Raw genomic sequence first — 12,500 nt, forward strand, 5'->3', positions numbered from 1 at the left:
GTTGACAGCGTAGTTGAAATCGTACTTGGCTGGTGCGTAAGAAGGTGTAGGAGCAGAGTAGCCATATGTAGGTGGGCTATCTGGACGAGCGATAGCCATCTGATGACGTCAAGAAATATCATCCTAACAAGACTGCCTCGATCCGCATGTGACCCAGTTTTCCCCTTTGATGATGTTACATAACTGCATGTCTAAATTTTACGTTTAAAGGTCATGCTTTTATGAGCGTGTCAAATTGAAAAATGCTAATCATGAGACCTAACACTTATGCGATTGTTAGCAATGTCAATCAACAGCTCAGTTACTGGCTACAGTGATATTTCATTATAAAATGCATCACACACTTCAAACTTCACTACTATCAATACATAGGTACTATACTGTGTCTTATATTTATCAAGGTATACAATACAACATACACACACATCTACACCATAAACACATAAACACACACATGTACATGATACACACAATATATACGCATGTGTGTGTGTTTGTGTAGTCTATTAACGCAATCTACACACTGTCGTTTAATATGTGTTATATGTGTTAATGTATACATACACACACACACAATACATCAAATAATAACATAATATCATCAAATCATATTGTTGTGTATACATTATATCTTATAATGAATTGTGTGTGACTTGTGTATACAGTATATTATATTTGTATATTTTTTATATATATTATATATATATATATATAATATATATATTTATATATATATATATATATAAATGTATATGTATATATAATTATATGTATATATATGTATATATATATGCGTGTGTGTGTTTGTGCGTATATGTATATATATTAAATGCACGCACGCACACACACACATCATTCTTTAGATATACAGGTATACAGACATACATCTTTAGATATACAGGTATACATACATATACATACATAATACATATACATACATATGTATATATGTGTATGCATATTTATGTGTGTGTGTGCAACAAATATGTGTGTTGTATAAAGGGTGCGCGTGTGTCCGAAAAGTTGAAAGCATCGACTTCAAGACTGTACACGAACAAGGAATACTGAATTCGATTTTCGAGTCACACGGCGGCTGCGTTTTTCCCTTGGGCTAAGGAACTTACACCTGATTGTCTCATTACCTAGCTCACTGGGTGGCCAAGCCAGGCCCAAGTCAAGTGCTGGTGCCAACCCGGAAAAATAGAGAAGAATGATTACCTAAAAAGGTAATATGGATTCTCGTGAAAGAACTGGGGACCCTATCTAACGTACTCACTCCAAGAGATCACTAACATGAAAACTCCAATTAAGTCTCATGCTGGACCACGGCGCTCCAGACATGAAACTACCGTTAAAAGGGAAGAAGAATAGAGAGTGTGTTGTCACATACATACTATGTGGTGTTAAGTATTATATATTGATATCATGGTGTGTGTGTGTTTAGTATCACATGTACACGATGAATATAAGTACAATATTAGTATATATTATATATATATATATATATATATATATATATATATATATATATATATATATATATATATATAGATATATAACTCTTATATATATATAATTAATAATTATAGTATATTTTATGCATACACAGCTTACATATTTATACATATAAATGTATATACATGAATTTATTTATATACATGCATACACACGGGTACATGCCTGTGCATTATTTCTTTGGGTTTCGTTATAGGAATTTTAAACTTTGGCCGGCATTGATTACGAAATATCTTCAATTTATGTCCTTATATATCCTCTATATTTCCTCCGCAGCAGAAATTCGGTACAACAAAGACGGTCGTCATCTTTGCTTGAAATACACATCCCTTTTTCCGTAATTCATGTACATAGTCGTCAGACGCTGTATTGTATCGCTGTATCATGATTATGATCATGATCCCGATCGTAGTCATAATCAGAGGAATAACAACAACAAGGATAGATACTATACTTCTAAGTGAAGAATAATGAAGTTAACACTACATTAATACATTGCTGTGAGTAACAGATATCGTTATTTAGATCTGTTTCAGTATGTTATATATATAGCCATATGAAATGAAACGAAACCAAACTCTGATTCAAAACATATGATTTCTACTTCAAATGTCTTAACAGGCATCCATGTCTAAATCTATAATTGGAGTATGAGAATATGATTAAAAATATTAGGTTAGCTGAATTATGGGCAATCAAACATTGACGGAACAGAGATTGCTAAAATATGTTGACCTCCATTGGCTAATAATGTCTCGTAGCCAACTTTTAGACTAAAGTAGCTTTTGCTATGTCGTTTTGAAATAAGAAATTATATGCTTACGAAGCTCTTTTCTCCACATATGACGTGAAAATCATCTCATTATAGCCACAAAATCAACTCAAACTGTAAAAGACATACGAAAATGGCACTTTTTCCGTACAAGCATTTGTAAATGATCCAACCCTATTAGATTGGCAGAGAACCACTGCTTCTATATAAGATACGCGGCGCCATCCAAACAGTAACATTCCACAAGCATAGGTAATGCTTCACTCTGTGTGTATATGTATAATTATATATTTACATATATATGTGTATGTATGTATGAAAAAACACCACTACATCCTAATACATATTACATCATTTATTCCGAATAAAGTTATGTCATAAAGACTATACTGTAAAAAGAAGCTCTATGAATTTGTGCTTACGAAGCTCTTTTTTCATCAGTGAAAACAAACTAGTATAGGTCCTCCATAGCAAGAGATCACATACAGATTCTTTTTTCATAATAAAATGCTGGACTGTATTTCAGTCAGTCGCCATTGATACACTAAAACATTTCTCTTAATAAAGAGATTTTTTACAAAACAAGCTAAGAAGGAATGCGTACTTTTAATATTCAAAACACTTTCTTTCTAAATTACAACTGAGACCATATACCGGATAAAAAACTATTAAAGATAAAGATTGCCATTTTAATATCTAGTATTTACAAAGACACGAGTTCAATAAATATCGTTAGTTCTGTTTCTTAAGCATAGGAAGGAGTGGGTGGCTTGTAGGAGGCTGAGGAGGACCATAGGAGGCCTTTGGGGTGGGGTACTGAGCCTCTCCCTCGTAGGCGACATCAGCCACGTAACCGGAATCTCCGTTCACATTGTAGGTGACCCTCTGTAAACGACCGTCGGGAAGAAGGACATAGTAGGATCCCTGTGTGTTGTCTCCATCACGGGCTTCCTGATGTCCGAAGTCGTTGCCAGATGGTGGGTCGTTGACAGCGTAGTTGAAGTCGTACTTGGCGGGTGCGTAAGAGGGTGTAGGAGCAGAGTAGCCATATCTAGGTGGGCTATCTGGTCGGGCGATGGTAACGACCACAAGGGCAGCCAGTGCAAATACCTGAAGTATATTTCAACCATTAGTATCATTTATGAGGTGAAGACATTGGTATGTTTAGTGACACTCAGAAATCAAGAAATGTGCAATAAACTTCTTGAATACTACATATATAGCACATGCCTTAAACGCCATGTTAGTGGAGAGAGACTGCGATGAGACTGAAGGCGGCAGAGAGAGTACTACCATTTATACCAAATTTCAGAAATAAAACTCCGCCCATCTGATGACGTCAAGAAATATCATCCCAACAAGACTGCCTTGATCCGCAAGTGACCGAGTTTTCCCCTCAGATGATTTTATATAACTGCATGTCTGAATTTTACGTTTGAAGTTTCTGCTTTTATGAGCGTGTCAAACCTGGGAAATACTAATCACGAGTGTGATTGTTAGCAATATCCATCTAATAGCTCAATTACTGGCTACACTGATCTTTCATTATCAAGTGCACCACAGACTTGAAACTTCCAATTTAATATAGATATTCAACTATACCCCTGTTTTATCATAAGCACCACAATACAGATGTCATTATAAAGATTTCTGTCTAGACTCCCATCAACATCCTGATCATAGGAACAGATTAGAGAATACTTGTTATTTGGATATATATGTATATATAAGAGTATATATATATTTATATATATATATTATATATATATATATATATATATACATATACTGTATATGATATATTATATATATATATATATATATATATATATATATATATATATATATATACTGTATATGTATATATAACATACATGTACATACATGCAAAGACATGTATATACATATGTATATACATGTACATACATACTAAACACACACACACACACACACACACACACACACACACACACACAAAAATATATATATATATATATATATATATATATATATATATATATATATATATATATGCGTTTATGCGTGTGTAAATACATGTACAAACACACACACACACGCACACACATATGTGTGTGATCGTGTATGTTTGTATAAACACGCACACACACACACACGTATATGTGTGTGTGTGCGTGCGTGCGTGTGTGTGTGTGCGTGTTCTGTTGTTGTTGTCTATGTGTTTGTGTTGTGTGTTGTTGTTGTGTGTGTGGTATGTATTGTTGTGTGTTTGTGTGTGTGTTGTAACACACACATATATATACATATATAATATATATAAGTTACATACAACAATATAAATAGATAGATAGATAAATAGAATATACATATTCTGTTTTTGTGTGTGTGTTGTGTTAAAACAACATATACATATATTAGTATTAATATATGTTGTGTGTGTGTGTGTGTGTGGAGACATATATAGTATACGCATGACAAACACACACAATATAAATAGATAGATAATATAGATACAGAATACATACATAAATTATATACAAATGTTATATTGTCACACATATACATACACATATACATATATATACATAACATACATATTATATATGTATATTTATGTAAATATAAATATAATTATTTGTGTTGTTGTTTGTAGAGAATAATATATTTTATATACAGTAAAAATATATTATTTTATATTATATGTTTTATAAATTTAATATACAATGTGTGTGAAATATTATTTATCCAAAATATCCTATTTACGACAAAAATCTTACAAAAACAGCAACAACGTTACTGTTTGTTTTAATACAATTCTTATTGATAATATATATTAATTTGCTATCAACGGATATTGTATGCTTATTTCATAAATTTTAAACTATGGCCAGCATGATTGCGAAATATCATTTTATATATATTTTTTCTATATCTTAAAACGGTTAAAGGGGGTTGAAGATTTTTTTCGTAATTCAGCACTAATTATGACACCATAATAAATTTTTAACTATGTAGCTAAGAAAAATATGATTTAATATTCCTGGGATACAAGTTTTCTAAAATATAGTGTATCGGATATAAAGCTAATAAAAATAAAGATTGCTGGTTTAATATCTAGTATTTACAAAAACATGAGTTCAATAAATATCCTTGGTACTGTTCCTTAAGCATAGGAAGGTGTAGGTGGCTTGTAGGAAGGCTGAGGAGGACCATAGGAGGCCTTTGGGGTGGGGTACTGAGCCTCTCCCTCGTAGGTGACATCAGCCACGTAACCGGAATCTCCGTTCACATTGTAGGTTACCCTCTGAAGACGACCGTCGGGAAGAAGGACGTAGTAGGATCCCTGTGTGTTGTCTCCATCACGGGCTTCCTGATGTCCGAAGTCGTTGCCAGATGGTGGGTCGTTTACGGCGTAGTTGAAATCGTACTTGGCGGGTGCGTAAGAGGGTGTGGGAGCAGAGTAGCCATATGTAGGCGGGCTATCTGGACGAGCGATAGCGACGACCACAAGGGCGGCCAGTGCAAATACCTGAAGTATATTTCAATCATTAGTATCATTTTTAAGGTGAAGATTTTTTTTATATGCATAGTTTAGCGACTTTCAAAAGCCAAGAAATGAAACTTCTTGAATAATGTATATATAGGACATGCCTTGAATGACATGTTTGTGGAGTGAGACTGTGATGAGACTGAAGAAGAAAGAGAATTCTTCCATTTATATAAGGCTAAGAAAAACTCCGCCCATGTAATGACGTCAGGGAATGCCATCCCAACAAGATAACCTTGATTCTTGTGATCTAACTTCCCCTTCCAGTGCTGATACATGTCGCTTTGAACATTACGTGTTAAACCCATTCATAATGATTCATGTTTTCAATAATAAAATAATAATGGTTATTAAAATGAACAAAAATTTTAGAGACTTTGATTTCTTAAAGAAAGTATTAGTAACTGACCTAATGTTGCTCACATGTCGCTTTGAACATTACGTGTTAAACCCATTCATAACGATTCATAATAATAAAAAGAAAGTATTAGTAACTGACCTAATGTTGCTAAGTATTATGAACACCATGGGTTTACATCTACTTTTGGAACGATGGTCTCTCCTCTTTGCCTAGAGTTCCTCAAATTTGTGACCACGAGCCCCATCTACTAGCATTTAGAATTATCTGTTGCTTATAAAGAATTCCATTTAAATCAAAGGAGGGTTTCATTTATCTTATGCCCCAGCAGTTAGAGGAAGCGTATTTGTAAAGAGGTTAAGAACTGCAGTATAGTTAAGCATCATTACAGACAATGGAATTAACAAACTAATCCCAATGGACTGACCACCTACCTTAATATGTAACAAAGTATCTAAGCACGCTGAACTGTAGTGGCATGTATAAGAAAAGACGCATTATTAATGGAGTATTTTATGATTCAATGTTGTAGCAAGTTTGAGAAAATACCAATATGCATATTTAACTTTACATATTTTCATAAATTGTCATAAGTTGTCATGATTATGATCATGATCCCGATCGTAGTCATAATCAGAGGAATAACAACAATGATAGATACTAAACTTCTAAGTGAAGATATCGTCATTTAGATCTGATTCATTATGGTATGTTTATAGCCACATGAAATTAGATGAAACCAAATTCTGCTTCAAAACATGATTTCTACTTCAAATGTCTTAACAGGCATCCATGTCTAAATCTATAGTTGAAGTATGCGAGTATGATTTAAAAAATAGGTAAGCTGAATTATGGACAATCAAACATTGACGGAACAGAGATTGCTAAAATATGTTGACCTCCATTGGCTAATAATGTCTCGTAGCCAACTTTTAGACTAAAGTAGCTTATGCTGTGTCGTTTTGAAATAAGAAATTATATGCTTACGAAGCTCTTTTCTCCACATATGACATGAAGATCATCTTACTTGTTATTTGGATATGTATGTATATATAAGAGTATATATATATATATATATATATATATATATATATATATATATATATATATATATATATATATATATATTGCTACGCCAGTGGGTCTTTGTCTCTGTGCGAAACATGTGTTTACATGAAGGGACCTGGGCAAACATGTCGCAGCTGGCTGTGAGCGGAGGAGCGGAGGAACAAGCCGAGAGACGGAGTTGGGCGCTGCTCCTGTGAAGACCTCGTGTGTGCCCTTGTGACCTGAGATAAACCTTGTGTTGCCCTGTTATAAGCTGTATTGTGCTGTGTGACATGCTGGTTTCCCCCCTGTATTGTGCCTATAGAAAAGTGTACGGGTAAATAACTTGTGTAAATAAAGGAAAGACTGTCATCGTGTGTTTATTTCGTGCCCTGCCTCGCGACTTGGCGTTTCCTCTCCTGGTGTTCTGGGACGCTGTGGTGTTCGGTGCCTCTTGGAGCTGTTCAGTGTTCACGACCCTGTATATAACACGCCGTCTGCCTAGCCTGCCTTGTGTTGGTGGCAGAGAGACGAGGCGGACCGGCGTAACAAATGGTGTCAGGAGTGGGATTTGTGATATTTGAACAGCTCCAAGAGGCACCGAGCACCACAGCGTCCCACAACACCGGGAGGGAAAACGCCAAGTCGCGAGGCAGGGCACGAAATAAACACACGTTGACAGTCTTTCCTTTATTTACACAAGTTATTTACCCGTACACTTTTCTATAGGCACAATACAGGGGGGAAACCAGCATGTCACACAGCACAATACAGCTTATAACAGGGCAACACAAGGTTTATCTCAGGTCACAAGGGCACACACGAGGTCTTCACAGGAGCAGCGCCCAACTCCGTCTCTCGGCTTGTTCCTCCGCTCCTCCGCTCACAGCCAGCTGCGACATGTTTGCCCAGGTCCCTTCATGTAAACACATGTTTCGCACAGAGACAAAGACCCACTGGCGTAGCAATATATATATATATATATATATATATATATATATATATATATACTGTATATGTATATATAACATACATATACATACATGCAAAGACATGTATATACATATATATATATATACATGTGTTTGCATGTGTGTGTGTGTGTGTGTGTGCGCGCCTATGTGTATAAATACCTAAACACGCACAACCACATACGTAAACACACACACACACACACACACACACACACACACACACACACACACACACACACACACACACACACACACACACACACACACACACACACACACACATATATATATATATATATATATATATATATATATATATATATATATAAATTTAAATATATATGCGTTTATGAGTGTGTAAATACATGTACAAACACACACACACACACACACACACATATATGTGTGTGATCGTGTATGTTTGTATAAACACGCACACACACACACACTATGTGTGTGTGTGTGTGTGTGTGTGTGTGTGTGTGTGTGTGCGTGCGTGCGTGCGTGCGTGCGTGCGTGCGTGCGTGCGTGTGTGTGTGTGTGTGTATCTGTGTGTGTGTGTGTGTTTGTGCATACACACATATATATACATATATAAATATATACATGTACATACATACATATATATAGATAGATAGATAGATATACATATGTCTGTGTGTGTGTGTGTGTGTGTGTAAACACACATATATATATATATATATATATATATATATATATATATATATATATATATATATAAAAGTATACGCATGCACACACACACATATATATAAAGATAGATAGATAGATATAGATACAGACATACATACATACACATATATACAAATGTATATATGTGCACACATATACATACACATATACACATATATACATACATACATATGTATATATGTATATTCATGTAAATATACATATAATTCATGTGTGTGTGTGTGTGTGTGTGTGTGTAGAGACATACATATATATGTGTATATACAGTATATATATATTATATATATATATATATATATATATATATATATATATATATATATATATATTATATATATATGTGTGTGTAAATATGTGTTTATACACACACATCTATCCGTATGTACGACAATATATATATATATATTTATATATATATATATATTTATATATATATATATATATATATATATATATATGCATGTATGAATGTGTTTTTATACATACATACACACGGATATATGTATGCTTTATTTCTTTGGGTTTGTCATAAGAATTTTAAACTATGGCCAGCATTGATTGCGAAATACCTTCAATTTATTTCCATATATATATTTTCTCTATACTTCCTCTGCAGCACAAGATCGACAAGGAAATTCAGCAAAACAAAGGCGGTCGCTTTTGTTGCTTGGAACACAGATTCCTTTTTCTGTAATTCAGTCAGTCGTCAGATGCTGTATTGGAACATTTGCCTCAATAATTAAATTTTTCAACTTATGTAAGCTAAGAAGAAATATGCACTTTTAATATTCCGATTTCTGGGATACAAAAGTTTTCTAAAATATAGTGTATCGGATATAAAACTAATAAAAATAAAGATTGCTGGTTTAATATCTAGTATTTACAAAAACACGAGTTCAATAAATATCCTTGGTACTGTTCCTTAAGCATAGGAAGGTGTAGGTGGCTTGTAGGAAGGCTGAGGAGGACCATAGGAGGCCTTTGGGGTGGGGTACTGAGCCTCTCCCTCGTAGGTGACATCAGCCACGTAACCGGAATCTCCGTTCACATTGTAGGTTACCCTCTGAAGACGACCGTCGGGAAGAAGGACGTAGTAGGATCCCTGTGTGTTGTCTCCATCACGGGCTTCCTGATGTCCGAAGTCGTTGCCAGATGGTGGGTCGTTTACGGCGTAGTTGAAGTCGTACTTGGCGGGTGCGTAAGAGGGTGTAGGAGCAGAGTAGCCATATGTAGGGGGGCTATCTGGACGAGCGATAGCGACGACCACAAGGGCAGCCAGTGCAAATACCTGAAGTGTATTTCAATCATTAGTATCATTTTTAAGGTGAAGATTTTTTTTATATACATAGGTTTAACGACTTTCAGAAGCCAAGAAAGGAAATATGAAACTTCTTGAATAATGTATACATAGGACATGCCTTGAATGACATGTTTGTGGAGTGAGAATGTGATGAGACTGAAGAAGAAAGAGAATTCTTCCATTTATATAAGGCTAAGAAAAACTCCGCCCATGTAATGACGTCAGGAAATACCATCCCAACAAGAAAACCTTGATTCTTGTGATCTAATTTCCCCTTCCAGTGAACATTACCTTTTAAAGCCATTTATAAAGATTCATGCTTTCAGTAATAAAATAATGGTTAATAAAATGAACAACAACTTTAGAGACTTCGACTTCTTGAGGAAAGTATTAGTAACTGACACAATGGTGCTAAAGTATTGTGAACACCATGGATTTACATCAACTTTTGGAACGATGGTCTCCCCTCTTGGAATTCCTTAAATTTGTGACCACGAGCCCCGTCTACTGGCATTTAGAATTATCTTAACCAGTGTTGTCAATATGTTCGTTGCATATAAAGAATTACTTTTAATTCAAGGGGGGGTTTTAGTCATTTATCCTTTGCCGCAATAGCAATAATAATAATGATAATGATGACCATAATAATAAGAGGAATAACGATAACAACAATAATAGTAGATACTAAACATGTACATCAGTACACAACAGTGAGTAACAGGTATCGCAATTCAGTTCAAATTTATTTCCTTCCGTCCCACAGACAAAGGTTATAGCTGTTATAAAAAAAAATCTTCGGAATGTCTTAATTAATAGACATATATATGTCAAAATCTCTATCTGAGGAATGTACGTGTAATATAAAACAAATAATAGCATCAACTGATGAAATAGGTGATCTGTGATAGAAGCGAAATGTGTGATAAAAATGTAGCCCAAAATATATATTCTGAGTGTGTATAACATCCTCATCGGGTAACACACTCATTGAGAGTAAAATCATATTTAAACAAACTGAAAATTCGACCAAAATCTCTTCATACACATATTTACAGACTTTTCTCGATTTTTTTACGATTTAGCACGATTCTTCTCGAAAAATTATGCAGGATAAATAATTGAACGGTTAAAATTATTCGGATTTTTTTCTTTTATTTGATAATAATAATAATTAATGATAAAAAAAAATAATTTCATTTATTGCAATGGCTATTCTTGGTGTGACGTGCTGTGTGTTTCATAATTACCCATACTAAATTGCAAGAAAAGGCCGGGGTTACTATCCACTGGAGGCGAGGGATTTGAACGCAGGTCAGCAAGATTGCTACACGAGATCGCTCTTCATATTAAATACATTTATGAATGAAAAAGGAATGTATCGCCTTAAAGAAAGGTCACGACAGACAGCGATTTCTAGTCTTAAATGGAGATACTATTCACGATTATTTTACACCCATTGATTATTTTTATGAATGCTCTTGTTCATAACTAATTATTCTGGAGGAGCAGATATCATGAAATTGTTAGTGATCAAAAATATTGATATCGTGCTTATCAGTAATAATTTACATAATTTGAGATTCCGTTCATATTGATAACTTTTGATGTTTGATTTTAGAAGTCATTTAATTCTGAACTTTTAATAGTGGCATGTGTGAAACAAAATGTTAAGAATGCTTTCAGTACTTAGAATAATTGATAAAACTTAATAGTATTCTTATATTTAAATTGTGTTATGTTTCTGTACCTAAACCCGGCATGAAATTACGACGTATGAAATCCGGAATAGAAAATAAATAAATAAACAAAACATATATATTATATACACGCCCTATTTCGATTACCAGGAGCCACGTATTGGGAAAATGCAATGTATTCTCACACCAAGCACAAATGTACATAAAACCATGGTATACAATTAAGGGGACTGTGGTATAGAAGTTTTTTTCTATCAGGAGCTAATTGTATTAACAAAGCATATTTGCTATCCTTTATTCACTCATTTATTGATCTTATTATAAATCTTATTATTTTAACTTTTTCAATTATATGTCGATCGATTTCAGATTAACTTTTAGGGTCCGCCGCTTATGACCAAAGATGTTAATATGGCAGATAATTTTGAATGATGATAATAATAAAAGATCGTATATATTATATAGTAATAGTGTGTGTGTGTGTGTGTGTGTGTGTGTGTGTTGTGTGTGTGTGTGTGTGTGTGTGTGTGTGTGTGTGTGTGTGTGTGTGTGTTGTGTGTGTGTGTGTGTGTGTGTGTGTGTGTGTGTGCGCGCCTA

The 12,500-nt window shown here is 34.3% G+C and overlaps 3 protein-coding genes across 3 annotated transcripts; all 3 read right to left on the reverse strand.

Moving 5' to 3' along the window:
* Positions 1–2,720: 2,720 nt before the first annotated feature.
* On the reverse strand, positions 2,721–3,529 carry LOC119587426 (pro-resilin-like). The gene is made up of 2 exons (XM_037936160.1): positions 3,518–3,529; positions 2,721–3,397 (listed from the first exon to the last, which is right to left on the reverse strand). The coding sequence occupies exons 1-2, from the start codon at positions 3,527–3,529 to the stop codon at positions 3,020–3,022; spliced, it is 390 nt and encodes a 129-aa protein (XP_037792088.1). The 3' UTR covers positions 2,721–3,019.
* A 1,838-nt stretch (positions 3,530–5,367) lies between these two features.
* On the reverse strand, positions 5,368–6,418 carry LOC119587437 (pro-resilin-like). Its single transcript, XM_037936171.1, has 2 exons — positions 6,350–6,418; positions 5,368–5,795 (listed from the first exon to the last, which is right to left on the reverse strand). The coding sequence occupies exons 1-2, from the start codon at positions 6,416–6,418 to the stop codon at positions 5,430–5,432; spliced, it is 435 nt and encodes a 144-aa protein (XP_037792099.1). The 3' UTR covers positions 5,368–5,429.
* Positions 6,419–9,758: 3,340 nt separating this feature from the next.
* LOC119587448 (pro-resilin-like) lies at positions 9,759–10,510 on the reverse strand. Its single transcript, XM_037936179.1, has 2 exons — positions 10,439–10,510; positions 9,759–10,194 (listed from the first exon to the last, which is right to left on the reverse strand). Exons 1-2 carry the CDS (start codon positions 10,508–10,510, stop codon positions 9,829–9,831), a joined length of 438 nt encoding a protein of 145 aa, XP_037792107.1. The 3' UTR covers positions 9,759–9,828.
* Between the last annotated feature and the right edge of the window lie 1,990 nt (positions 10,511–12,500).

The sequence above is a fragment of the Penaeus monodon genome, chromosome 3 (assembly GCF_015228065.2).
Source record: "Penaeus monodon isolate SGIC_2016 chromosome 3, NSTDA_Pmon_1, whole genome shotgun sequence".
Classification (NCBI taxonomy): Eukaryota; Metazoa; Arthropoda; class Malacostraca; order Decapoda; family Penaeidae; genus Penaeus; species Penaeus monodon.

Excerpts from the sequence above, each read along its gene's own strand:
- LOC119587448 (XM_037936179.1), bottom strand. The coding sequence starts at position 10,510 with ATGGCTTTAAAAGGTAATGTTCACTGGAAGGGGAAATTAGATCACAAG. Across the intron at positions 10,195-10,438 it reads AAGGTTTTCTTGTTGGGATG|GTATTTGCACTGGCTGCCCT; the intron begins GTATTTCCTGAC and ends AATACACTTCAG.
- LOC119587437 (XM_037936171.1), bottom strand. The coding sequence starts at position 6,418 with ATGGGGCTCGTGGTCACAAATTTGAGGAACTCTAGGCAAAGAGGAGAG. Across the intron at positions 5,796-6,349 it reads CCATCGTTCCAAAAGTAGAT|GTATTTGCACTGGCCGCCCT; the intron begins GTAAACCCATGG and ends AATATACTTCAG.